Source organism: Nycticebus coucang, chromosome 5 (assembly GCF_027406575.1).
Source record: "Nycticebus coucang isolate mNycCou1 chromosome 5, mNycCou1.pri, whole genome shotgun sequence".
Lineage (NCBI taxonomy): Eukaryota > Metazoa > Chordata > Mammalia > Primates > Lorisidae > Nycticebus > Nycticebus coucang.
Window position 1 is genome coordinate 126,932,079 of NC_069784.1, and position 26,891 is coordinate 126,958,969.

At 45.5% G+C, this 26,891-nt stretch overlaps 1 protein-coding gene across 2 annotated transcripts in view; it reads left to right on the forward strand.

The window, feature by feature from the left end:
- Positions 1-26,891, forward strand: part of AKAP12 (A-kinase anchoring protein 12) — a 113,033-nt gene that overhangs the window by 73,175 nt on the left and 12,967 nt on the right. The window contains exon 1 of one of the 2 annotated variants that reach the window (XM_053592415.1): positions 12,062-12,198. The exons of the other annotated variant lie outside the window; for it this stretch is intronic. Within the exon in view, the coding sequence (XP_053448390.1) occupies positions 12,174-12,198 (25 nt within the window). The 5' untranslated portion in view covers positions 12,062-12,173. Of the gene's footprint in view, positions 1-12,061; positions 12,199-26,891 lie in introns of those variants that run through there. 2 annotated transcript variants of the gene reach the window in all.

A 26,891-nucleotide genomic window follows, 5' to 3' on the forward strand; every position in this document is an offset into this window, starting at 1 on the left:
TTGTTAGTATTTTCATGAAGATAGGGTGGTGCCCTCATTATTACCCTCTTCTCCTTCATTTTTCTCCACATCAGGTGGAGAAATATCTGGTATTTGATGTCTGTCTCTTACCTTGTCTCTGCTAAAATGCAGGAAACAGGAGGCAGAGATTTCTTTGGGGGGTGATGGAGGTTGTCACATGGGGAAGGGGATTCTGTTGTGTTCAGTGCTGAGTCCTCTGGGCCCAGACCAGTAGCTGGAACACAGGTAAGTGCTCAACAGATATTTGCATAAGTGGATACCCAGTTTTAAGCGAGAGTTCTTCATATCACATTTTTCATCATATGGGTGAGGAGGATCTGTTAGTTTTTAGCTTTCTATCAACTCATTTCCTACAGGGTTAAACACTGCAGTGTTACAGGTTTTACCCAAGGCTCCCTTTCCTTCTGCTGCCAGCACTCACAAAGCCGGATCCTTTCCAGGAGTACACCATGCTGGGTTTTCACAGATGCTTACTACCAGTTATCCAGGTGTTGTCTGGAAACATGAAGTCAGACCCGGATCTGCCTGTGATTAAATGAGGTTTCCTTGTAATGCCATCAAATACAAGTGCTCAGTAGACAAAGAGAGGGGTCCCTTCACACGCACTTTGGTATTTCAAATACAATATTATTGCATGACTTTTTTCAAGCTGTATCCTGTTTTTTAACGTTTTCAAAACTGGAGGGAACACACACAAAACAGGCCTTGAACTTAGGTAAAAGTACTATGGTATGCAATTTCTGGGAACTGGTTTCAATTCATTCCCCGGCTCTGCAGCAATATGTTTAGTGTGGCTGCTCTGAAATTAGTTATGTCATTGACAAATTTCTGGTACAAATATTCTACTGCTTTCATCCTTAAAGAAACCCAGATTTATTTTTTACTAATCAGAAGCCAAGATGCTTTCCTCTGAACTATATTCAAGTCTTTGGTAGTGCAGTGAACTTTTAGTTTTCTAACTTAAAAAATGAGATGGGTGAGGGCGTGTAAGAAAACAAGAAAGATTTCTCTTCATCCTCTCTCTCTCTCTCTCGTTAATCTCTAATGAGTGGCTAAGATCACTTTATTATTATTTTTTTTTATTTTTTTTTTTGGCCGGGGCTGGGCTTGAACCCGCCACCTCCGGCATATGGGACCGGCGCCCTACCCGTTGAGCCACAGGCGCCGCCCAAGATCACTTTAATCACTCTTTTTCTGTGTGATCTTGACTTGAATGCATCTCTGTCTCATTGTGGGCCAATTTTCATCGAAAATGAAAATCCCCACCCATGTCTGAAATTGTAATATTGTCAGTATTATTAGAATTTTGGGCACTCAAAACCAGGTAGGGGATTAGCTGTTGAAGGCATCCAAGTGACCTTGGGCAGCAGGAATCTACTTGCTAATTTCTTCATTTTAACATGTATGTATATATTTTTTACTTTTTAAGTTTTGTATTAATAGGAGGATACAATAATTAGGTTTTAGTCTGCATTTGTTTCAGTGGTCTCCCTTACTACTTGCTAATTTCATTATGTCATCTTATAAAAATGCTTTTGTAGTTGTTCTTTTCATTTGATCTTAATAGCCATTTTTCTGGATTTAAAGTTTAAGGGGGGAAATTTTGTTGAAGACCATCTCAATTCACAATTATCGAAGAATGAAAGAATAATAAATAACTTCATGAGTGTGGCCACCGGGGTCCTCTCTTTCTCCCTGTATGTATTAGCTCTGCTGAGTTATGAGAAGGTCAGGACTATGTAAAAGGGATTGACTCTAGCCCAGGATGGGTGAAAGATGTTGGTAAATGCCATAGCTATTTGCCTTAAAGTTAGACAGTCTTAGAGATCTTTTTTCTTTTTTTGAGACATAGTCTCAAGCTGTCACCCCGGGGAGAGTGCCGTGGTGTCATAGCTCAGAGCAACCTCCAATTCTTAGGCTCAAGCAATCCTTTTGCCTAATTTTTCTATTTTTAGTGGAGACAGGGTCTCGCTTTTTGCTCAGGCTGGTCTCAAACTCATGAGCTCAAGCAACCCACCTGCCTCAGCCTCCCAGAGTGCTAGGATTACAGGTGTGAGCCACTGCTTGGTCAGTCTTAGAGATCTTATCTGCAGGTCCCTACAATTTTGAGGCTTTTCAAGCCCACCCTCAAGTAGGGTCCATGTTCTAGTCCACCAAGGAGGAGCGCAGGCAAGTCGGCCTATTGGCTTATCCATGTAACATCCCAAGATTTCGGACTTTTCCCTTGAGGGGATTGAGGTGGTCCCTGACTAAGCCACTCATGGAAGCGTACAATTATTTTAGCCACTGTCTTGGTCCGTCTGGGCTGTTTGAACAAAGTACCCTAGCCTGGGTAATTTATAAAGCACAGAAATTTCTTTCTTAGAGTTCTGGAGGCTGGGAGGTCCAAGGTGGAGACACCAGCAGATTTGGTGTCTGGTGAGGGCCCACTTTCTCAGGGCTAGCACCATCTGCATGTCTTTGGGTGGCAGAAGGGGCAAACTGTGTTATAAGGGCACTAAAGGGGTCCACTGTCGTAACCTCATCAATTCCCAAAGGCCCCACCTTCTAACATCATCACCTTGCTGATTAGGTTTCAACATACTAAATTTTGGAAAGGACACAAATATTCAGACCATAGCAGCCACTTTCTTTAATGAAAATCTTTCAGGTGTTTCCCAAGGACTGATGCACCTTGAGGGTGAAACAGCTCCATTGTCTCCTGATTTATAAGAACCTCCAGAAGGTTCTGGCAACGATGTATTCTAGAGCACAATGTCCTTATATTATGTTGTGTAAAAGTATACTTTTAGACGTTCTCTGGGCTTAAAATTCAATAATTGTTAGACTATCAATTAAGATTTATTTGAGTGCCATACTTCGAATTTTTTCAAATTGCTTTTGTAATTCAGGTGTTGTGCAGTGTACCGTCAAGGCATTTTCCCCCAACCCTCAGTATAAAGAATGCATTCATGAGTTATGCAGGTGAAAAGTGACATATACTAGATGTGACTCATTGGACAAACTGATTGCTTTAATGTATTTTAATACAGACGTGCTGTATTCAGACCAACATAAAGCTTAAGGCCATTATCATACTATATTAATTTGCTAGGGCTGCTGTGACAATAACAAACAATAGAAATTCCTTTTCTCACAGTTCTGGAGAGTGGAAGTCTGAGATCAAGGTGTTGGCACGTTTGGTCCGAGGCCTCTGTCCTTGGTTTGCGGCTACTTTCTCTGTGCGTTCTCATACGGTCTTTCCTCTGTGTGTCTCTGGTGTCTGCCTGTCCAGATTTTCTCTTCTTGTTAGGGATTTCTCTAATGGCCTAGTTTTAATGTCAACACCTCTTTAAAGTACTGTCTCCAAAGATGTCACATCCTGAGGTACTAAGGATTAAGCCTTTAACATATGAATTTTGGGAGACACAACTGAGCCCATAACCCCACCTCCATGAGTGGCCAACTGCAAAGACCAGATTCGGGACCAAGAAGCCTTTGTAGAAGGGAAGTTGGAGGCTGTCTAGGCACCTGGCCCTGGGCAGAAGGCATGTCTGCTGAAACACTTGGTTAGGGGTTTTCTCCGTAAAAACAAGCCATTAATTCCAGTGGAGCTAACTGTGTCCCCCCACCCCAGGGGCTCACCTCTGGTCTCAGTGCTGCCTTCTGGAACGGCACAGAATAAACTCACCTCCTTTTCCCACATGACAGCCCTCTAAGTATTTGAAAACATTTATCATGTCTTTCCTTTAATCTTTTCTTCTCCAAAACATCTCCAGAGAAAATAACATGTCTCACGTTTAAAGAAAAACTCCAGGGCATGCATATATATATGTATCAGATAGGAATGTGCTCCAGGGAACCTTGCCAAACATAACTGGGTTTCAATTTTAATATTCCCAATTTTTAAGTTTATTTCTCAAACTCTTTAAAACATGAGAACAGGGGCGGCGCCTGTGGCTCAGTCGGTAAGGCACCGGCCTCATATACCGAGGGTGGCGGGTTCAAACCCAGCCCCGGCCAAACTGCAACCAAAAAATAGCCGGGTGTTGTGGCGGGCGCCTGTAGTCCCAGCTACTCGGGAGGCTGAGGCAGGAGAATCACTTAAGCCCAGGAGTTGGAGGTTGCTGTGAGCTGTGTGAGGCCACGGCACTCTACCGAGGGCCGTAAAGTGAGACTCTGTCTCTACAAAAAAAAAAAAAAAAAAAAACCATGAGAACAACTTAGTTTGATTTAAGCCAAGTATTATTGGTATTTACTGAAAGAATTGATTGGAGGAGATGAATAATTTTTTTTTTTTTTTTAAACAAGATAGGGTCTGGCTCTGCTGCCTAGGCTGGAGTGCAGTAGTGTGATCATAGCTCCCTGTAGGGTGGAACTCCTCGGTTCAAGGTATCCTCCCACCTCCTGAGTATGCAGGTCTGTAGGTACATGCCACTGTGCCCAGCTCATTTCTTAAAAGTTTTCTTAGAGGCTCAGCGCCCATAGCACAGTAGTTAGGGCGCTGGCCACATGCACTGAGGCTGGCAGGTTCGAACCCGGCCCGGGCCAGCTAAACAACAATGACAACTGCAACAACAACAAAAATGGCCAGGCGTTGTGGTGGGTGCCTGTAGTCCCAGCTAGTTGGAGAATCCTTTTTTAAGTATACCAGAGACAGAGGTGCACAGAATCTTAAGATGAATAAAGGATTTGAATTACATAGCACTTTCCTATGAACCTGAATAAATTTGATAGCAGGGAAATTTTATTTTTTTTGTGGTTTTTGGCCGGGGCTGGGTTTGAACCCATCACCTCCGGCATATGGGGCCAGCACCCTACTCCTTTGAGACACAGGTTGCCTTCCGGGGGGAAATTTTTTAATTTCTTTTTATGTATTTTCTTTCTTTCTTTCTTTCTTTATTTTTTGAGACCAAGAGTCTTACTGTGTCGCCCTTGGTAGAGTGCTGTCACAGCTCACAGCAACCTCAAACTCTTGGGCTTAAGAGATTCTCTTGCCTCAGCCTCCCAAGTAGCTGGGGATAGCTGGGACTACAGGTGCCCACTACAACGCCCGGCTGGTTTTTGTTTAGCTGGCTCAGACTGGGTTCGAACATGCCAGCTTCCGTGTATGTGGCGGGCGCCATAACCACTGTGCTACAGGGCACCAAGCCTTATTTCATTATATTTAAAGGCTCACACTTTATCTTTAATATCTTTTCAGTCTGTTAATTGAGATGTCTTAGTGATTGGAGAATTTAAGGTTATGATTTAGATCATCTCACATCTTTGCTAGAAAACAAAGGTATTGCTCTGAGTTTCGCACCTTGAGTTCAGGCCTTCTAGGCAATGCTGGACCACTGTGTATAACACACGGCTGTGTGGCCAATGTACTTGACTTCAGTTATAAAAGTAATTGAGGTTTGTTGTAAATTTGTACTACGTAGAAAAATGTTGAGACAGAAATTGCACATAATTCCACTGTGGTTGGTTGGTCTTTGTTATTTTTTCTTTCTGGATTCCTTCCATGTTGTTTTTACCGTATATTCTGTTAAAGAAATAGATACACTGGGCCGGATGTAGTGGATCACACCTGTAATGCTAGCACTCTTGAGAGGTCAAGACCAGCCTGAGCAAGAGCAAGACCCCACCTCTAAAAATAGCCATGTGTTGTGGCGAGTATCTGTAGTCCCAGCTACTTGGGATGCTGAGGTAGGAGGATTACTTGAGCCCAAGAGTTTGAGGTTGCTGTGAGCTATGATGTTACAGCACTCCACTGAGGGTTACAAAGTAAGATTCTCAAAAAAAAGGTAGATACGCCATTTCTTTTCTTTCCTTTCTTTCTTTTTCTTTTCTTTTCTTTTTTATTTTTTTGAGACAGAATCTCACTTTGTTACCCTCAGTAGAGTGCCTTGGCATCACAGTTCACAGCAACTTCCAGCTCTTGGGTTTAGGCGATTGTTTTGCCTCAGCCTCCTGAGTAGCTGAGACTACAGGCACCCACCACAACGCCTGGCTATTTTCTGTTGCAGTTTGGTTGGGGCCGGGTTTGAACCTGCCTGCCTCAGTGTATGTGTCCGGCACCCTAACCGCTGAGCTACAGGTGCCGAGCCACCATTTCCTTACTATTTGGACACTTAGGTTCCTTAAATGTTGTACATTTCAAGCAGTAAACATACATCTCATACATGAATCTAGGCTTCTCATTTGGTATGTTTCATAGAAATTGAATTGCCAAGTCAAAATCCACATAATTGCAATCCAATTATGTAGACTCAGTAAGAGGAGAAATAATATTTATCTGATATCACTTTTTGTGTTTGAATTAAGTTTTTAATGTTTATTTTCCCCTTGTTTTTTAAGTGGTTTTTAAATCCCCCCTTGGCATTTCTGCTGTATCACAACAGCTCCTTTGAGGAACTGTTCTTCAGATTATTTGTCTTGGATTTTTGAATCGAAATAGCCATAACTATACAAACATGTTCAATTCAACTGACCATAAAATTCAGTTAGCTGATATTTGTCTGTGTTCGTAGCATGGGGCAGAGACCTGAAAGTAAGCTGATCCCAGGAGACCCTACCCATGTCGTATCTAACTTGATGTCATTTGTATTCAGGCTATATATACTGTAAAGTTATGTATACATGTTTTATAATTATCGAGTTTGACGCAGTTTTTCTTAAACTTTAAGCTCTTTTACTTGATTTTCTTTGTTTCATTTTTATTTTTTTCTTTCTCAGCTCCAATGTGCAAAGAACTTCAAGAGTGGCAGTTTTTTTTTTTTTTTGTAGAGACAGAGTCTCACTTTATGGCCCTCGGTAGAGTGCCGTGGCCTCACACAGCTCACAGCAACCTCCAACTCTTGGGCTTAAGCGATTCTCTTGCCTCAGCCTCCCGAGTAGCTGGGACCACAGGCGCCCACCACAACGCCCGGCTATTTTTTGGTTGCAGTTTGGCCGGGGCTGGGTTTGAACCCGCCACCCTCGGTATATGGGGCCAGCGCCCTACCGACTGAGCCACAGGTGCCGCCCAAGAGTGGCAGTTTTTAATTCCATTTTAAATTGTCTTGGAGCATTTTAAAGGAATAATAATACAGATTCTCCTTTAAATTTCATCCATCCTCTTCCAGTGAGAGGAAAAGAGACTTTATTTTCCTCCAAGTGGTATGCCAGCTTTAGAAGAGATTGAGAGGAAGAGAGATTAGGGAGGGTTGGGTTTGATGTACAAGTCTGTTTTTCCCGTTCCCCCATTCTCGTACATGTATTCAGGGAAAACCCTTATGCGTCCTTGGAGGAAGTGAATGAACCCGATATCAGTGCTAATTCTGGCCTATTGGTCCCTGTTCCCTCCCTTTCTTTTACTTGCCTGCTGGTCTGGCCTCCACGCTGCCAGCCCGTGAGGCCCCTCCAGTTCTCTTCTGTGTCCCACTCTGTGACAAGTCACACTCTGAGCTGCTGCTTCCACTTTTTTTTTTTTTTTTTTGTAGAGACAGAGTCTCACTGTACCGCCCTCGGGTAGAGTGCCGTGGCGTCACACGGCTCACAGCAACCTCTAACTCTTGGGCTTACGCGATTCTCTTGCCTCAGCCTCCCCAGCAGCTGGGACTACAGGCGCCCGCCACAACGCCCGGCTATTTTTTTGTTGCAGTTCGGCCGGGGCTGGGTTTGAACCCGCCACCCTCGGCATATGGGGCCGGTGCCCTACTCATTGAGCCATAGGCGCCGCCAAACCTCTCCACATTGGGCTCTGATGTCCACCTTTTCCTCGACTACCTCTAGTCTCTGTCCAGTCTCAAGGTTCTTTTCCAGATGCCTCTTCCTCAGGGTTCCAGGCGTTTGTTATTTCGTGGACATTGCCCCATTCAGGTGACCTTGTAGATTGACACTGTGTCATTCAGCCATTAGGCTCTGGGTCATTTATGGGTCCATCTGTTCCATTCCTTAAAAGTCTTCCTCACTGTCATTACTACCCAGGTGCCTTTTCTAAATCACAGTTAAAATTCAGTGCCACCACCTCCCAATGGCTGTCTGTCATCTTCAGAACCAATACTAAGCTCTTTTTTAAACAAACAAACCAGCTTTATTGAGATACAATTCACATACTGTGCAGGCGCCCGTACAATTCAGTATTTTAGTATATTCATTCACGCAGTGGCCCAACCGTTGCCACAATCAATCAGGGAACATTTTTATCACTTCAGAAAGATACCCTGTCTCTGTTAGCTGTCACTCCTGTCTCTCTGCCTCCCTCGTCCTAGGTGACCATTTTTCTACTTCATTATCTATAGATCTGCCTTTTCTGGACATTTCGTGTAAATGGAATTATACAATGTGTACTCTTTTGTGACTAGCTTCTTCTTTTTTTAAATTTCAGACTAAATGAAGGTATAAATGGTTAGGTTACAATGTTTGCATTTGTTAGGTAAGGTCCCTGTTGTAGTTGTGTCCCCTACCCAGGAAGTGTGGCATGTACCCTTACATTGTGCCCATTAGGTGGGAGCACACCAATGACCCTCCTTCCTCCCTCTTCCCTTCCTGGCTCCCCCTTCCCCCTGTGACTAGCTTTTTTCATTTAATTAAAAAAAAATCTTCATCCAAGTTATAGCATAATTTCCATTGTATAGATGTACCAAATTATATTTAACTTTGCATAAGGCGATAGACATTTGGGTTGCTTCTACTTTTGGTGAACATGAATACTGCAGCTATGAACTTTCATGGCCAAGTTTTTGTGTGGATGTATGTTTTCATTTCTCTTGGGTATATATCTAGGAGAATTGCTGGATCAAATCGGAAATCTGTGTCACATTTTGAGGAACTACCAGCCTGTTTCCAAAGCAGCTATACTATTTCACATTCCCCCTAGCAATGTATGAGGGTTCCAAATTCTTCATTCCTTGTTATTGTCATTTTTTCCTTATTTTTTATTTCATGTTTTTTTGAGACAGACTCTCAATCTGTTGCTTAGGCTAGAGTGCTGTGGCATCAACTTAGCTCATAGCAACTTCAAACTCCTGGTTTCAAGCGATCCTCCTGCCTCAGCATCCAGAGTAGCTAGGACCACAGGCACTGGCCACAACACGTGGCTGATTTTTCTATTTTTAGTAGAGACAGGGTCTCATTCTTGCTCAGGCTGGTCTTGAACTAAGCTCAAGCAATCCACCCACCTTGGTCTCCCAGAGTGCTAAGATTACAGGCCTGAGCCATGGTGCCTGCCTGACTGATGACTTTTGTTTATAATCTGGCTACACAGAGGCTTCCTGAGCAGCTGTGCAACACACCCTGTATTTGTTTTTGTTTTGTTTGTTTGTTTGTTTGTTTTGAGACAGAGCCTTAAGCTGTCGCCCTGGGTAGAGTGCTGTGGCATCACAGCTCACAGCAACCTCCAACTCCTGGGCTCAAGCGATTCTCCTCCTCAGCCTCCCAAGTAGCTGGGACTGTAGGCGCCCACCACAATGCCTGGCTAGTTTTTGGTTTCAGTCATCATTGTTGTTTGGCGGGGCAGGGCTGGATTTGAACCTGCCAGCTCAGGTATATGTGATTGGCGCCCTAGCTGCTTGAGCCCCCCCCACCCTTTTTTTTCTTTTTTTAGAGACAGAGTCTTACTTTGTTGCCCTCTGTAGAGTACCATGGCTCCACAGCTCACAGCAACCTCCAGCTCTTGGCCTTGGCAATTCTCTTGCCTCAGCCTCCTGAGTAGCTGCGACTACAGGCGCCCGCCACAACACCTATTTTTTTGTTGCAGTTTGGCCAGGGTCGGGTTCAAACCCTCCACCCTCGGTATTATGGGGCTGGTGCCCTACTCACTGAGCCACGCATCCTGTCCTTGATCACTCTTATAGTTGGAGATCAAAGGACAACTAACCGTTGACCAAGGGAGTCTACAACTCGCCCCATGATATATTGCTCTGCCTTGTGCTTTTAACACCGCTTTAAGAATACCAGATAGCGCCTGTAGTCCCAGCTACTCGGGAGGCTGAGGCAAGAGAATCTCTTGGGCCCAGGAGTTGGAGGTTGCTGTGAGCTGTGTGAGGCCACGGCATTCTACCAAGGGCCATAAAGTGAGACTCTGTCTCTACCAAAAAAAAAAAAAAATACCAGATAGTGTCTTCACCAGTGTCTTAAAAAGGAAAAAAGTTTTAAGTGCCAAAATTGAAAAGCAAAATGGTTCCCTTTCTAAATGTTCTGGATATTACATTACATTTGTAACTAGTGAAGTTTTCTCCCTGTCCAGCTCGGTGGAATAACTGTTGTTTGTCCTTGTTTTGGAATTTGGACATGATCATAGGAAGCAAAGGAGCCGGTGATAACCGTGTGAGGTCGGCGTGGATGGACCACTCACTAGCTGAGCATGGTGTTTCAGAGGTGGCACAGGGACAGAGCCCTGCCGTCCCCAGCATTTGGTGCTGAGAAATGCTGGGGAAGCTCTGGGGAAGGGGCTTATTTAATGCAGCTTCCAGAACCTTACTGTGAGCTGCACAGCTTGGACACTGGAGTGCCAGAACACTCCAGGGCTGGGATAGTGGTGTAGGTGGGTGTTGAGAGGACAGGAATGGCCAAGCTGCACTGCCCCCTTAGCTTTGTAGACTGCCGAGGGACCCTTAAGTACCAGCAGCATTTCACACATAACCTGATTCTCCCTGTGATTGAAGCAATTTGTGACCTACAGTTGAGACTTCTCTAGGGAAGAGCAGCAACTTAAGGACGCTGCAGCATGTCTTGGTCCGGGAATTAGCGCCTAGGAAGTACTTCACCAGGTCAGCACAGGGCCCATCACTGCCTGTGACTGTCCGCCTGGGTGTTTCCTAGATGGAAACTAGGTCTTTGGAGAGACCCGGGATGATTTTTGGAACAAGGTCTGATTGCTAGCAAGGAAACGGCCCTCGCTTTTGCTCACTCTGGGCCTGCGTGGTGCACAGCGACCCCTGGTGGCGGAGGGAGCGGCGCCGCGCCAGCCCTCCTCCCCGCCCCCAGCGGTAATGAAGGCGGTCTTCAAGATCTGAGGATAGCAGTAATAGTAAAACCTTTCTTTTTGCTCGCTTAGGGGAAGAGCAGTGCTAATGGGGTCAGACGGGCAAGGCATGAAGTGATAAATAGAAAAAGCATGAAAAGAAGGAACAAACCCAGGGGACCCAGGGGACCTGTCTGGACAGAAAATTGGCTTACAAAAAAGTGCGTCAGAATTGCGAGAGAGCACCCGGACTCATTCATCCCCGGGGTCTGCATAGAGCACAGGTCTGAAGCTTCAGTGGGGCAGAACTGAATTCCAGGGCTGCCTGACATTCCCCAGATTTTAAACGTAGGTTCTCATTTACATGTTAGAGAAGTGATGGTTGTGCTACATATTGGAATATGGCATAGTTCAATCTAAAAGTTTAGCTAACTTTTTACCATTGCGGGGAGGAGGGAGACCTAATGCTGAAATATTTTTGCTTTTTAAAAGTTGTCTCTACCGAATGTTGAAGACACAAGGTTCTCAGAATGGCCCTTCTCAAAGAGTGCAGGGAAGAGGCTCCTGAGAGTGGCCAGTCCTCCGATCAGTGCCACGTGCGCGTGTCGCTGTAAGAGACAGATGGTGAAAATACTAAATACCGGAGGTGCTAAAAATGGAACCCTGTTTTGCACCTCTCCAGCCTTCAAACTAACGCAAGGATACAGAGGCAGATTTAAAAACTGCAGGGAGTTTCTCGTTTGTACGGCTATCTCCTTCCAATGATTTTAAAAGCTGACATACAGAAGTTAAGTCTAGTCGGTCGGGGGTGAATGACCCTTCGGATCAGATGCTGCTGCTCTGGCCACCGCCCGCTCCAGTGTCGGCCGAGCCTGCTGACCCCTCGCCGGGGCGGGGGAGGCTCTCCCGGTCCAGAGGAGACACGTGACCCCCTGGGGGTCGCGCCCAGTCCGGGAAGAGGTGCTCTCCCAGCTCTGAAGCCCCGGGGCGCGGCGAGGGCGGGACTGCCTGTTGGGGTGGTGGGGAAGAGGAGGAAGGGGGGTCCTCCTATAATTAGCTGGGGAGATGCGTCACCCTCTGGTAGTTGCTGCCGCAGCCCTCGGCCACCTCCACGTCCTCCCCGACCCTCCCTCCGAGACCGCGCGGGCTTGGCAGGCGGGCACAGAAGCTTCAGTCAGCTGCCGAAGGAGGGCGCGGGCCGGCTGCGCGGATTCTGCCCGGCGGCCGCGCTGGTTAGACAGACATGCTGGGGACCGTGACCATCACAGGTGAGCCACACGCCAGCTCGGCTCCAGGCGCTGGGCCAGAAAAGCGCTCTCCTCCCTCTGATGTCCGTGCGTTTCGGGGGAGCCTCGGAGGTCAGTCGCTGGGCATTTATGAGCGTGTATTTCTTCTGTGTGCTGACTTTTGATCAGAAGAACATTCTCTTTTTGGCCCAGCAAAACTGAAACAGACCCAACTTTACATTTTTGCCGGAGTACGAGTATTTCTGACTGTGCCTCTGGGAGACTTTGAAAATACAGAGGGTGCCAAAAAATGTACACATATTTTAAGAAAGGAAAAAAAATTAAATTGTAATACTGGAGTCACGTTTCACTGCTGCAATTACCGGAGATACAATATGCAAGATGACAAATGTTAATGGGTATATGCTATTACAATTTTAATCAAGATTTTTTCTTTCTTAAAATGTGTATACGTAATTTTTGGACCCTCTATATATATGTGTGTGTGTGTGTATTTTTTTTTTTTTAAGGGTTGTAGCTTTCCCTTTGGGGAGAGGGGAATATAGAGAGGAACAAACAGCCAACTACGTAGAAACGTATCAGATATATGTGAATTTTAACAGGCTGTGAACGGTTAATTTCTTATAGTTATAAACAAGATAAATGCTTCTTTTTTGAGAAATTACAAGTTTTGGCATTTTGACTTGCTTAATAGGAACTTTGAATAAAGGTGTACTTGGTTTAGGGAACTGAATGTTAGCTCTGGCTTAAGGGATGGTTTTAATAAAGCCATAGTTACTATAAAATTGGTGGCTAGCAAGCAACACCATTTAGGCAGTGAATACTAAAAAATGTACGTTTCTTAAGTTTGCTTTCTAGGAATCTGGCCACACTCATGAATTATAATAATTAATACCTACTTTTAGCAAGTAAGAGCCAGACTTTAGAATGCTTTTATGGCCCCTGTAACTTGATGATTGGTAATTTTATGCGATTGTCCTGTGGCCTGACTCCTTGGGAGCCTGGTGTTTCCTCTTTCTCTCTCTTTCCCCACAATCAAGAAAATTGAACTCCCATTTGCTAATTTAAATGTATAATAACAGCTCTTCTTTAAATATTTGGGATCATTGCTGCCAAATCCATGTGTATTTTTTAAAAAAGCATAGTATAGAATTTCCTAGGATTTAAACTTGTCCCGGTATAACTGCTTCTGCAAAGCCTTGCCCTCCTGTGGAATTTTAAATGAATGTGAAAGTTTAGCAAAACTAAAAATACTTCTCACTTCCTATAGATTAGCTTGTTTACTCTGAGATTTCCTTAAAATTCCTTCCCCAAGTTGAATTGGCTAGCCTTTCTACCATTGTCTGACTTGAAAAACTATTGGTGAATAGACCATGCAAAATGAAAAAATTAAAAACACAAAAATCTCCATTTTTTTTACCCCAAATTGTTAATGTTTCTATGAATGAAATGATGCAAATGCTCAACTCTCACAAAGGCTACCTGGGAGTGTGATTTTCAGGGAGTCACAGCTGGGTGGTGGCACTTCCAAGATCATGACTTTTTTTCTGGGTACCTTTTGTGTACATATGATTTCTTTTATATTCACTGTTTGTTTAGTTTTATCACATGCTGAGATTCTTGTGGTGAAAGAAGGTGGTCCTTTTTACCAGTAATTAAGTATTAATAAACTTGGAGCACTTGAAGGTTTTTTTTTTTTGTAGAGACAAGAGTCTCACTTTATGGCCCTTGGTAGAGTGCCGTGGCCTCACACAGCTCACAGCAACCTCCAACTCCTGGGCTTAAGCGATTCTCTTGCCTCAGCCTCCTGAGCAGCTGGGTAGAGTGCCGTGGCCTCACACAGCTCACAGCAACCTCCAACTCCTGGGCTTAAGCGATTCTCTTGCCTCAGCCTCCTGAGCAGCTGGGTAGAGTGCCGTGGCCTCACACAGCTCACAGCAACCTCCAACTCCTGGGCTTAAGCGATTCTCTTGCCTCAGCCTCCTGAGCAGCTGGGTAGAGTGCCGTGGCCTCACACAGCTCACAGCAACCTCCAACTCCTGGGCTTAAGCGATTGTCTTGCCTCAGCCTCCTGAGCAGCTGGGACTACAGGCGCCTGCCACAACACCTGGCTATTTTTTTGGTTGCAGTTTGGCCGGGGCCGGGTTTGAACCTGCCACCCTCGGTATATGGGGCCGGCGCCCTACTGACTGAGCCACAGGCGCGGCCCGGTTTTTTTTTTTTTTTTTTTTTTTTTTTTTAATGGTTTGTTCAGATAATCCCAAAGAAATGATAAATGAATGAAAACACTTGGCAGGACTAAATTTTAAGGCAAAATCAAGTAATTGACCCTATTGCTTCCTGAGTTTATTTTCATATAGTGTGGGTGTGAGGATGTGGCAAAATTTTGCTTGTATTTTCCTGATAATAAGAATGCACAGAGCTGAGGCAAGAGAATCGTGTAAGCCCAAGAGTTAGAGGTTGCTGTGAGCCGTGTGATGCCACGGCACTCTACCCGAGGGCGGTACAGTGAGACTCTTGTCTCTACAAAAAAAAGAAAATGCACAAAGAAAAGAAGAAAAAAAAAAAAAAGAAAATCTAAACTCCAAAAATTTAACGGGAAATAAGCATTTTAGAGTGGAAGAAGTAAAAACTAAAAGGGAGTTTCAGTTGTCAATTTTCTTTTCCTCTATGTTATCTGTGTAAGCAAGATTGATAGTGATTATCTTTTAAAAAGTGGGTCAGAATCTTGAAAAACAATAAGGGCTTTTAAAATTGATAGTAAAGATTACTAAAATATTAAAGGTCACTTGCATCTTAGGGATGACTCATTTCAATAATGTGGAAGAAGATTATTGTAGTCCTCTCTAGTATTACGTTATTGGAGGAGATGTGTGCTTAAATTTCAGTTAAATAACAGGACTGATGGCATTTTTGTAGAAACTACTTAGGAACGAGTTTTCCTTTCTAAAAGTAGGGAAATGCTGTCACTTAAACACAAACCACTGAAATAAGTACAGCAGAACTTGAACTCTGAAATGATGGGCTGTTCACATCGCATGCCATGCCTGTGCCATGCTGTCTGCTACTGCCATTCTTTGACCTTCAGATCCTATTTGCAGTACCTTGTACCTTAAAAATGAGAAAATGAGTGATTTGTCCACTTTCTCTACTCCCGTGTTAATGGCATGCCAGAAAAAAATAAAAAGTGGTTTGAATTAGGTAAATATCTTTTCCTGTTTTCCCTAACCCACACACGTTCTTGAGATTCACTCATAAAATAACGATACTTTTTTTTTTTTTTTTTTTTGTAGAGACAGAGTCTCACTTTATGGCCCTCGGCAGAGTGCCGTGCCCTCACACAGCTCACAGCAACCTCCAACTCCTGGGCTTAAGCGACTCTCCTGCCTCAGCCTCCCGAGTAGCTGGGACTACAGGCGCCCGCCACAACGCCCAGCCATTTTTTGGTTGCAGTTTGGCCGGGGCCAGGTTTGAACCCGCAACCCTCGGTATATGGGGCCGGCGCCCTACTCACTGAGCCACAGGCGCCGCCCAAAGTAACGATACTTTGCAAACTGTACGGTATCATGAGAAATTAGGGCATTTTTCTTTCTCTGAGAACTGGAAAAGAATCCTTTAACATTCATGTTAGCTCTAGTTTTCTTTTAGTGCACTTCCCTATGCAAATCATTTTTTTTTTTTTTTGTAGAGACAGAGTCTCACTGTACCGCCCTCGGGTAGAGTGCCGTGGCGTCACACGGCTCACAGCAACCTCTAACTCTTGGGCTTACGCGATTCTCTTGCCTCAGCCTCCTGAGCAGCTGGGACTACAGGCGCCCGCCACAACGCCCAGCTATTTTTCTGTTGCAGTTTGGCCGGGGCTGGGTTTGAACCCGCCACCCTTGGCATATGGGGCCGGCGCCCTACTCACTGAGCCACAGGCGCCGCCCAATCATTTTTATTTTTATTATTTTGAGACAGAGTCTCACTTTGTCACCCTCAATAGAGTGGCATGGTGTCATAGCAGACAGCAACCTCCAACTCTTGGACTCAAGTGGTCCTCTTGCCTCTGCCACCCCAATAGCTGGGACTATAGGCGCCTGCCACAACACCCGTCTATTTTTACAGATGGGGTCTTGCTTTTGCTCAGGCTGGTCTTAAACTTGTGAGTTCAACTCATCCACCTGTCTTGGCCTCCCAGAGTGTTAGGATTATAGGTGTGAGCCACTGCACCTGGCCTATGCAAATCATTTTTACAAGAGGAAAATAAAAGTAGCCTGCACGTGTTTTTTTCTAATCTGCTAGAGAGGCAGATTCCTTGTTAGGAGACTTCTGAAGCATGAAATTGATAGCTTCACAACTGCAGGATTAAGGGCGGCGCCCGGGGCTCAGTGGGTAGGGTGTCAGCCACTTGCACCAAGGCTGGTAGGTTCGAACCTAATCTGGGCCTGCTAAAACGAAAGAAATAGCTGGGCGTTGTGGCCGGTGCCTGTAGTCCCAGCTACTTGGGAGGCTGAGGCAAGAGAATCGCTTGAGCCCAGGAATTTGAGGTTGCTGTGAGCTGCGACATCATGGCACTCTACTGAGGACAACAGAAGTGAGACTCTGTCTCAATAAAAAACAAAAAAAACGAATGTTGGATTAACAGCTGGCGTTTACTGAGTGCCAACTCTTGTCAGGTGTGGCCTGGCACTTTGTGACTTTTCCCATTTATATGAGGCACATCACAATAATCCTGTGAAAAGTGGCCCAACATTTCCCAGCTAGTAAGAGTATAACTATGGATACCCCGTAAAAGGCCTGTTTCTTTTTGTGTAGAAGATGTTGGTATTTGTGTAGTGATGCTCACTTCTTTACATGCTTGCCCAGATGTTTAAGGGATCAGGAAACATCACTATTAAGACCAAGGACAACAATGATGCCACCTAATATGCTCCTTCAGGGTTTTGCTTCTCTGAGTTTGGATCCCAGTTAAATATCCCTGCTTGGAGGTTTGGTGGTTATTGAGCTTTAGGACAGGGGGAGTTGGATGTATAAGATGTAAGGGATGGATTTAGAAATGCAGAGAATTCCTGGAAAACTTCCAGGACAATGCTACAAATCTTGGGGGAAAGTTAACTAATTCCAGATGTCACTGTTAAGCCAGCCTCTCGCGCCCAGGAATAGAGAGCATTGATTATACTAAACCTAAAAAAAAAGAATGTGTAGCTTTTGCAATATTGCACTTCTATTTCTTAGCCAAAGTTCTGCCACCAAACATGATAGTGAAGTTTTAAATTAAAAACATTAGAATTTTGTAATATATAATACAACGTACTCCTTTAAAGTTTTTTCCCTTTTAAGCCTGCAAGGTAAAAGAAAACAAGTTATATATTTTTTCTCTTAATCTCTAAGTATTTGCTTTTTTTTTTTTTTCTTTGGCCGGGGCTGGGCCTGAACCCACCACCTCCGGCATATGGGACCGGCGCCCTACTCCTTGAGCCACAGGCGCCACCCTGCTTTTTTTTTTTCTTAAGAGACAAGAGTCTCACTTTATTGCCCTCAGTAGAGTGCTGTGGCGTCACAGCTCACAGCAACCTCCAACTCCTGGGCTTAAGCTATTCTCTTGCCTCAGCCTCCCGAGTAGCTGGGACTACAGGCACCCTCTGCAACACCCGGATATTTTTTGTCTGCAGTTGTCATTGTTGTTCGGCAGGCCCGGGCCGGCTCGAACCCACCAGCCTTGGTGCATGTGGCCAGCGCCCCACTCACTGAGCTGTGGGCGCCGAGCCAGGACTTTGTTTTTTTTTTTTTTTTTTTTTTTTTAACTTTGAAAGGTCTTGTCATGGCAGAGCTGTTTAAAATACTACAAAAACACATAGATTGATATTGAGGATGTGTTATAGTTTTTTTTTTTTTAAATAACATAATAATTGAAGATGGTTTATATTCTCAAAAATATGGTGAGAGGTGTTCGCTCTGGGAATTGTTTTCTTTTTTTTTTTTGGCTGGGGCTGGGTTTGAACCTGCCACCTCCGGCATATGGGACCGGCGCCCTACTCCTTGAGCCATAGGCGCCGCCCAGGAATTGTTTTCTTGATTTCAGTTTCCCACATACTGTTTTAGGATACCTTTCATTTGTCTTAGAAAAATATAAAACAGAAAGCTCACAGTCTTTATCATTCCTTCCTGAAGGTCACAGCACCAGTAGCTCCTTCGTGCGTGGCCTTTATCTTTACTACATCTTGTACACTGTATATCCATGCTACGGAAATTCAGAAAAATGAGTGCAAGCTCTTCCTATATAATTTTTAAAACTCTCTTTTCAGGCGGCGGCGCCTGTGGCTCAGTGAGTAGGGCGCCAGCCCCATATGCCGAAGGTGGCGGGTTCGGACCCAGTCGCGGCCAAACTGCAACAAAAATAGCCAGGCGTTGTGGCGCGCGCCTGTAGTCCCAGCTGCTTGGGAGGCTGAGGCAAGAGAATCGCTTAAGCCCAAGAGTTAGAGGTTGCTGTGAGCCATGTGACGCCATGGCACTCTACCTGAGGGCGGTACAGTGAGACTCTGTCTCTACAAAAAAAAAAAAAAAACTCTCTTTTCAGCTGGGCCCAGCGGCTCAATGCCTGTAATCCTAGCACCCTGGAAGGCCAAGGTGGAAGGATTGCTTGAGCTTAGGAGTTTGAGACCAGCCTGAGCAAGAATGAGACCCTGTCTCTACTAAAAATAGAAAAAACTAGCCAAGCATTGTGATGGGCACCTGTAGATGGGCTCGAGAGACTTATGCAGGAGGAGTGCTTGAGCCCAAGAGTTTGAGGTTGCTGTGAGCTGTGATGTGAGGGCACTCCACCCAGGGAGATGGAGTGAGACTCTGTCTCAAAACAAACAGGGTGGCGCCTGTGGCTCAGTGACTAGGGCGCCGGCCCCATATGCCGAGGGTGGCCGGTTCAAACTCAGCCCCGGCCAAACTGCACCAAAAAAATAGCCGGGCGTTGTGGCGGGCGCCTGTAGTCCCAGCTGCTCGGGAGTCTGAGGCAAGAGAATCGCGTAAGCCCAGGAGTTGGAGGTTGCTGTGAGCCGTGTGACGCCACGGCACTCTACCGAGGGCGGTGCAGTGAGACTCTGTCTCTACAAAAAAAAAAACCAACAAACAGACAATACCCCCCCAACCTATCTTTTTTTAAAATGTTTTTCCCTACATATTGGCATGTTCTTACACAAGCTTGTGATTAGTGTTTCCATCCAGAAGAAAAGGAAGTAGAAATACTTGGTTTCTGTAGTAATGTTCTTCTGACAAGCAGGACTCACACGATGTTTCCACCAATGGTTGTTGTAGAAAAACTTGTCGACACAGGGTGAGTCCCACTGAGACTGTGTTCAGGGTGGCACACTTGGGTCTGTGGCCTGGAGGAAGGGTGATAGCCTTTCCCCACCCTTGTTGTCGCTAGGGCAGGAGAAGACCAGTGATCAGTAGGACCGTATGAAGACATTTCGAGAATACACTCTAAAACTAGCTGTTTTCTGTGGAAGGAGTTTTTGGGCTCCATGAAAGTGTAGCCCTGAATCAGTGATGCTTCCAGGATGGAGCTGTTTCGATTTTCCTTTTCTTAGCCGATCAGACAAATCTAAGGCAGATACAATTTGTTTAGATTAAAACTTCTCCCTAAAGAATTTTTATCTGCCTTAGATTTGTCTGATTAGTTAGGAATGATTTTGACACATTATCATTCATGTGTCAGAAATTGATACCAGAAAGATTTTGAAGGTAGAATTGAAAAGTAAGCTTACTACTAGAAGGTCAAGATGAAGTGTAATGGTGAATGGATTCCACTCTGCCAAGTCTGATAAAGTGAGTAATCAGCTGCTGCGGCTCCTGGAAGCTCTCTGTTATTTCTGGAGGCCTCTTGTCAATCACCCACTCCTTGCTGATTTGATCTTCTCCTCACAGCTCCCCCCACATTTTTCAGGCTGTTTTTAAACACATTTAATAGCTTCTTTGCCCACTACAGTATGATCTGTAACTCATTCAGAACCAACATGCAGGGAGCCAGTAAAAATCCCTTTCAAAGGTTTCTGCTAACCACAAACTAGGAGGGAATGGTGATGGTCTCCTCTGAGGATCTCCGCCTCCAGCCAGAACCTGGGATTTGAGTGATTTTGGTGTACTGTGTACAGTGGGCTGGGAAAAGCAGACTCACACCTTTACGTGGTGCAAATAAAGAAAAAGAGAACTGTTGATCTTGGAAGTCACAGAGGTTAAAAAAAAAATAGGTGCAGTGGGACACTTAGCTCTAAAATTTGAAAGTGCCTCACAACTTTCTGTGCTAGTGGATTTCTGCAGCGTCTCCTGGTGCTGAAATCAGCAGAAACTAGAAAGCTGTTCAATGCTGCCCTCTTCTGGTCAAAAACTCACTCAGTCATTGGACAATGATTTTATCTCCGTGCATGTAACAAAGGGTGATGGTGAATGACTGGCGCAACACATACTTTCTAATAGGGGGAGGAAAAATAAAATGGGTGGCCATTGGGTCGTGTTTTTTTTTTTTTTTTTTTTTTTTTTTTTATTGAGACAGAGTGTTACTATGTTGCCCTCAGTAGAGTGCCTGGTGTCGCAGCTCACAGCAACCTCAAACTCCTGGGCTCAAGTGATTCTCTTGCTTCAGCCTCCAGAGTAGCTGGGACTACAGGCGCTGCCACAATGCCTGGCCATTTCTTTGTTTTAGCATGACCAGGCTGGGTTCGAACCCACCAGCCCAGGTGCATGTGGCTGGTGCCCTACCCACTGAGGTACGAGAGCCCTCGATTGTGTCCTACTTTGGGTTTTTTGTTGTTGTTATTGTTGCAGTTTGGCGGGGGCGAGGTTTGAACCCACCACGCTTGGTATATGGGGCCTGCGCCCTACCCAGTGAGCCACAGGCACACCGCCCATGCGTCGTAGTTTTGAAGACTTGAATAACTTATTCAGAAAAATGCATGTTAATAGCGATTATCTCTGGACATTGTCTTTTTTTGTTTTGTTTTGCTTTTTGGTGTGAGAGAGTCTTACCTCTGGCCCTGATTGGAGTGCAGTGGTGTGAACACAGTTCACTGTAACCTCCAACTTCTAGGCTCAAGCCTCTGCCTTCAGAGTGGCTGGGACTACAGGTGCATGCCATCAAAACTGGCTAATTAAATTTTTTTTTTATTAGAGATGGAGTCTTACTATGTTGCCCAGGTTGATCTTGGACTTCTGAGCTCAAGTGATCCTCCCAGCTTGGCCTCCCAAAGTGCTGGGTTTATAGGCATGAGCCACCACTCCCAGCCTGGATGTTACATTGTCTTTATGGAAATTTCACCTAATTTTCTGTATTTTAAAGTCTACAAATTATATAATACTTTTATAATTGGCAAAAAGTAATTAGTTGAATTCTGAAGAAAACAATGAAGCACAATAAAAGCTATTAGCATTTTTGTTTTATTATTTATATATGTTTATCTATATCTATATATTTTTTGAGACAGAGTCTTACTTGGTCTCCCTCGGAGTGCTGTGGCGTCACAACTCACAGCAACCTTAAACTCGTAGGTGCAAGCAATTCTCTTGCATCAGCCTCCTGAGTAGTTGGGACTATTCGCGGCCCCCACAAAGCCTGGCTACTTTTAGAGATGGAGGTCTCGTTCTTGTGCAGGCTGGTCTCGAACCTGTGAGCTCAGGCAGTCCACCCACCTCAGCCTCCCAGAGTGTTAGGATTATAGGCAGGAGCCACCAAGCCTGGCCCTTATTATTTATATTATTATAGATAGCCAACCGATAATTGTAGTGTGCACATGGTGACTTATGTCACAGGTGAGGATGCTCAAAACAGAGATTTTAGGAAACTTGGCTGAAGGCCCACAGTGAATAAGTGGGACTGCTGCTTTAATACCAATTAAATTTAAACACCAATCTGTCTCCAAAACTTCTGCTCTGAATACTTTCTTTTGGAGGGGAAAGGTGAGAAGCTTATTATTTAATGCATAGATACAATTTATATTACATATGTGATGTGAGGCAAAGATCTAATATCCTTCTTGAAAATCAGGACAGTGATTTTTTTTTTTTCTTTTTCTTCTTCTTCTTCTTCTTTTTTTTTTTTTTTTGTGGAGATAGTCTTACTTTATTGCCTTCAGTAGAGTGCCATGGCATCACACAGCTCACAGCAACCTCCAGTTCCTGGGCTTAGGCGATTCTCTTGCCTCAGCCTCCCGAGTAGCTGGGACTACAGGTGCCCACCACAACGCCCGGCTATTTTTTTTTGGTTGCAGTTTGTCTGGGGCTGGGTTTGAACCTGCCACCCTCGGTATATGGGGCCGGCTGGGCCCTATTCCCTGAGCCACAGGCACCACCCGGCAGTGTTTTGTTTTTTTTTTTTTTTAAAAAAATAATAAATAAATCGTCATCCTTTCTTTATCCCTAGATATTTTGGTGTGTATTCCTAAGAGTATACTTTTTTGTAACTATGGTTATCAGCATCACACATTTACATTATTGCAATACTTTCATATCATCTGCCTTCCATTTTCTGATTTTGATAGTTAATCTAATAAAATCCTTCTTAGCATTCTCTCCTGCAGTGCAAGATCCACCTGGGGGTCAGGGATGATGTGGTATCGTATCTCTTCAGCTTCTTTAATCTGGAACTTTTCTGCAGCCTTTGTCTTTGAGATACTGGTATGTTCAAAGCATATATAGCTCTGTTCTTCCCATTTCTTAGTTTGTGTTTGTTTCCTCCTGATTCAATTGAGGTTACTCATTCTCAATTAAACTACTGCAGAGCTGATGCCGTGTTTTCCTCAGAGTACAGGAAGTCCCCAAGGTACATACATACAACTTACATACAACTTGCACTTACAAATGGAGGCTATTACTGTAACTCCCTGAGTTATAAATATCCGAGTGACATGTGACTCACTTACAAATGGAGGCTATTAACAGGTAGTAGGTAAATATACTTATCCCAGCTTACATACAAATTTAAGAACAAACCTGGGGACGTCTGTGTTGTGCATGATGTCATTCTGTCCCTTTGAGGTTGACGTTAAGGTGTTGCCCTATTTGTCCATTGGAGAATTGGGTTTTCTCCTTCTCTTTCAGCTAATAATACATAATAATTATCCTTTCCTCCCCCCATATAGGGCCTTTTAATTGATTCTTGCTTTATCCGGTCTTCATCTTGATAATTGCACAATGATGGTTACGTGGTGATTTCGATCACTGAATATGAGTGGATGGGTAGAATGTATGTATTCTTAATTTTTCTTCTTCTTTTTTTTTTTTTTTTTTATTTTTTTATTTTATTTTTTTTTTTTTGTGGTTTTTGGCCGGGGCTGGGTTTGAACCCGCCACCTCCGGCATATGGGACTGGCGCCCTACTCCTTGAGCCACAGGCGCCACCCCTTCTTTTTTTTTTTTTTAAAGCATGACTGTAGCCACGAATAAACTCTGCTTTTCACACTGAAGTGGAATTTAAATTGCTGTCCACATTAGACATACAGCAGTTTTTCCATCTAAGTGTGGGAGATGACATGTTGAAATACTTGTACTTGTCATAAGTGGTACTTACAAATCATAACAAGTTGTAGTGATTTATGGAAAATAAGAATGGTTATGCTTCGAAAGTGTGTGGAATTGACTTTTCTTTCGAAAAGCCCAACTTTGTGTTTTGTTCCTTTATAAGTGTATTTACTCTAAGCACTTCCCAGTCAAGTCTTCGGCCCTCCAGAGATGCCACATACCTGCTAAACGTTACTGGCCAAGTCATACCACCATTTAGGTTTTAGGTTCACAGCAAAATTGAGCAGAAAGTACTGAGATTTTCTGCAGTTTTATTTTATTTTTGGCCAGGGCTTGAACCCAGCACCTCTGGGATATGGGGCCGGCGCCCTACTCCTTTGAGCCACAGGCGCCGCCCTGTACTGAGATTTTCTGTATGTCTCTGTAGCCAGGTATGCAAAGCCTCCTCTTCTCAGACCCAGCCACCACCAGAGTGGTACATTAGTTACAGTGATGAACCTCCATGACACATCACTCATGAACAGTCTCTCGTTTACATTTAGGACTCATTCTTGGTGCTGTACATTTAGTGGCTTTGGACAAATGTATAATGGCATGCCATTACAGTATCATGCAGAGTTATTTCACTGCCCTGAAAATCCTCTGTGTACCTGTTCATTCTTACCTGTCGCCTAACCCCTGACAACTGCTGACATTTTCATTGTCTCCCGAGTTTTTTGCCTGTCTCCAGAATACCCTATGGTTGGAGTCACACTGTGCTTTTTCCAGGTTGGCTTCTTTCACTCAGTGATAAGCACTCCTAGGTTCTCTCTTGTTCTTCCCTGGCTCGATGGCTCATGCATTTTCATCTCTAAACACTATTCCGTTGCCTGTGTGTACAGGTTTATCCACTCATCCACTGAAAGACACCTTGGTCACTTACAAGTTTTAGGGATAAAGTTGCTATCAATATCCACATGCAGTGTATTTTGTGTGAACGTTAAGTTTTCAGTTCATTTAGGTGGATACTAAGGAGCGTGATAGCTGGGTCCCACGGTAAGAATATGTGCTCATAAATAACTACAGTGGAAGTTAGCATACAGAGATTTATAGTATTTCCCATGGATTTGTAATATTGTAAATATTTCAATATGAAAAGAAAATTGTCTTCATGGAGTAGTAAGAGTACATAAACTGAAGGAATTTATGAATTGGGGAAGCATTTTTTCTGTATTTCCAAAGATGTATATATATTATATATATATTTTTAATTTTTTTTGAGACAGTCTTGCTTTGTCGCCCTCAGTAGAGTGCAGTGGCGTCACAGCTCACAGCAACCTCCAACTCTCGGGCTCAAGCGATCCTCTTGCCTCAGCCTCCGAAGTAGCTGGGACTGCAGGCACCTGCCACAACGCTTGGCTGTTTTTAACGATGGGGTCTTGATCTGGCTCAGGCTGGTCTAGTTACCCGTGAGCTCAGGCGATCCACCCGCCTCGGCCTCCCAAGTGCTGGGATTACAGGCATGAGCCACCGCGCCCCCAAATATTTCTATATTTCAGATATTTAGTACTGTGTTCTAAGTATTGGTGTAGGTACTGGCGTAAGTACCTGACTGGCCCCCGCGTGGCTGTAGCATTTCGCATCCTCACCTATGACCATTTAAGAGGTTAGTGGGTCTTCCTCTGTAAACCAGGAGGGACCAAGTGTGCGCTCCCTGCGCTTAGCTCCGGACGGTGATAGTTCAGAAAGGGAACGTGCCTGACCTCCCCAGCTCGTGTCCTCGTCCTCAAGAACTAAAGCTCTGGTGGGTGGCTTGGCGGAAGGCTCCTAGCGGCGGATGGCCGAGGTGCCCTGGGGCCTGGAGGTGCCTGGAGCCCCCTGCGGTGACGCCCCGCCCCGCTCGCCGGCGGCGTCCCCGGCCCGCGCTCTGTGACGCGTGCGGCGGCCCCCAGGGGGCGCCCTCGTCAGCAACGCGCCCGGCGCCCCGCCGCAGTCTGGGTCCAGCGATGGGGCAGCCGCGAGGCGCGGGCCGGGGCTCGCGGGCCTGTGTCGGGCTGCCCCTGTCGGCCGGCGGCGCGCGCCATGCCCTGGTGGAGCCTTCTTTGCGGTGGGTCGGGGCGCCCTCCGGCGCTCGGGGCCTTGGCGGGCGCGAGAGCCCGAGATGGCGGCGGAGATGAGTGGGAGGGTTTCCCGCCTCCTTCCCTTGCCGGCCCGGGAGAGCCGTCGGGAAGGCCAGGCCAGGCCCCTCTCGCCACTCTCACCGCCTTCCTCTCCCCGGGGATGAGACAGAAACAGTTCTTTTTTTCTTTTCTTTTTCTTTTGAGATGGAATCTCATTTTGTCGCCCTCAGTAGATTGCCGTAGCTCCATAGGTCGCAGCAACCTCAAACTCGGGCTCAAGCGATCTTGTTGCCTCAGTTTTTCTGTTTTTAGTAGAGACAGGGTCTCGCTTTGGCCCAGGCTGGTCTCACACTCCTGAGCTCAGGCAATAGCACCCGCCTCGGCCTCCCAGAGTGCGGGGTTTACAGGCCTGAGCCACCGGCGCCCGGCCAGCAACCTCCGTCGGCTGTTGGGCTTAAGCGGTTCTCTTGCCTCAGCCTCCCGAGTAGCTGAGCCCACAGGCGCCCGCCACAATGCCTGCCTATCTTAGAGACCGGCTGGGGGGGGAGGGGGGAGTCTGGCTCTTGTTCAGGCTGGTCTCGAATTTGTGAGCTCAGGCCAGCCACCCGCCCGGGATTACAGGCGTCAGCCACCACGCTGGGCCAACAATGGATTTTAACAAATCTGCAGTCTGAGTGAAGCCCCTGCCTGGGGGCATCACTTTCTGCCAGAGGACAGAGCCCAAAGGGGAGGCCTGGGTGGACCCGAGATGGCTGTGGCCTGCAGTCACCGGCGAGGTGGGTGAAAAAGATCGAGGACTCAAAAAATCACTAAGACTTAGCAAAGGCTGGAAGACTGTCCTCACTTGGGGGGCCTGGAGGTGAGCAAAGTGTGGGATGTGGCACTGGATAGAACACGCCTTTCTGTTTGGGCTTCCACATGGAGCCTGTGACCACCTAGTGGTGGCCCGAGTGGTAGGACATGTGGGATTGAGCAGGAGGAGCTCGGCTTCCCTGCAGGTTCCAAGCTCCTGTTCTGAGCCAGGCGCGAGGCCACGTGGTGATGGCACGCGGCTCAGTGTGGTGGCTGGATACAACCTCCAACGTGCAAGTGCACGAGATTAAACGGCCTTGGCTGGCCAGGCCAGCT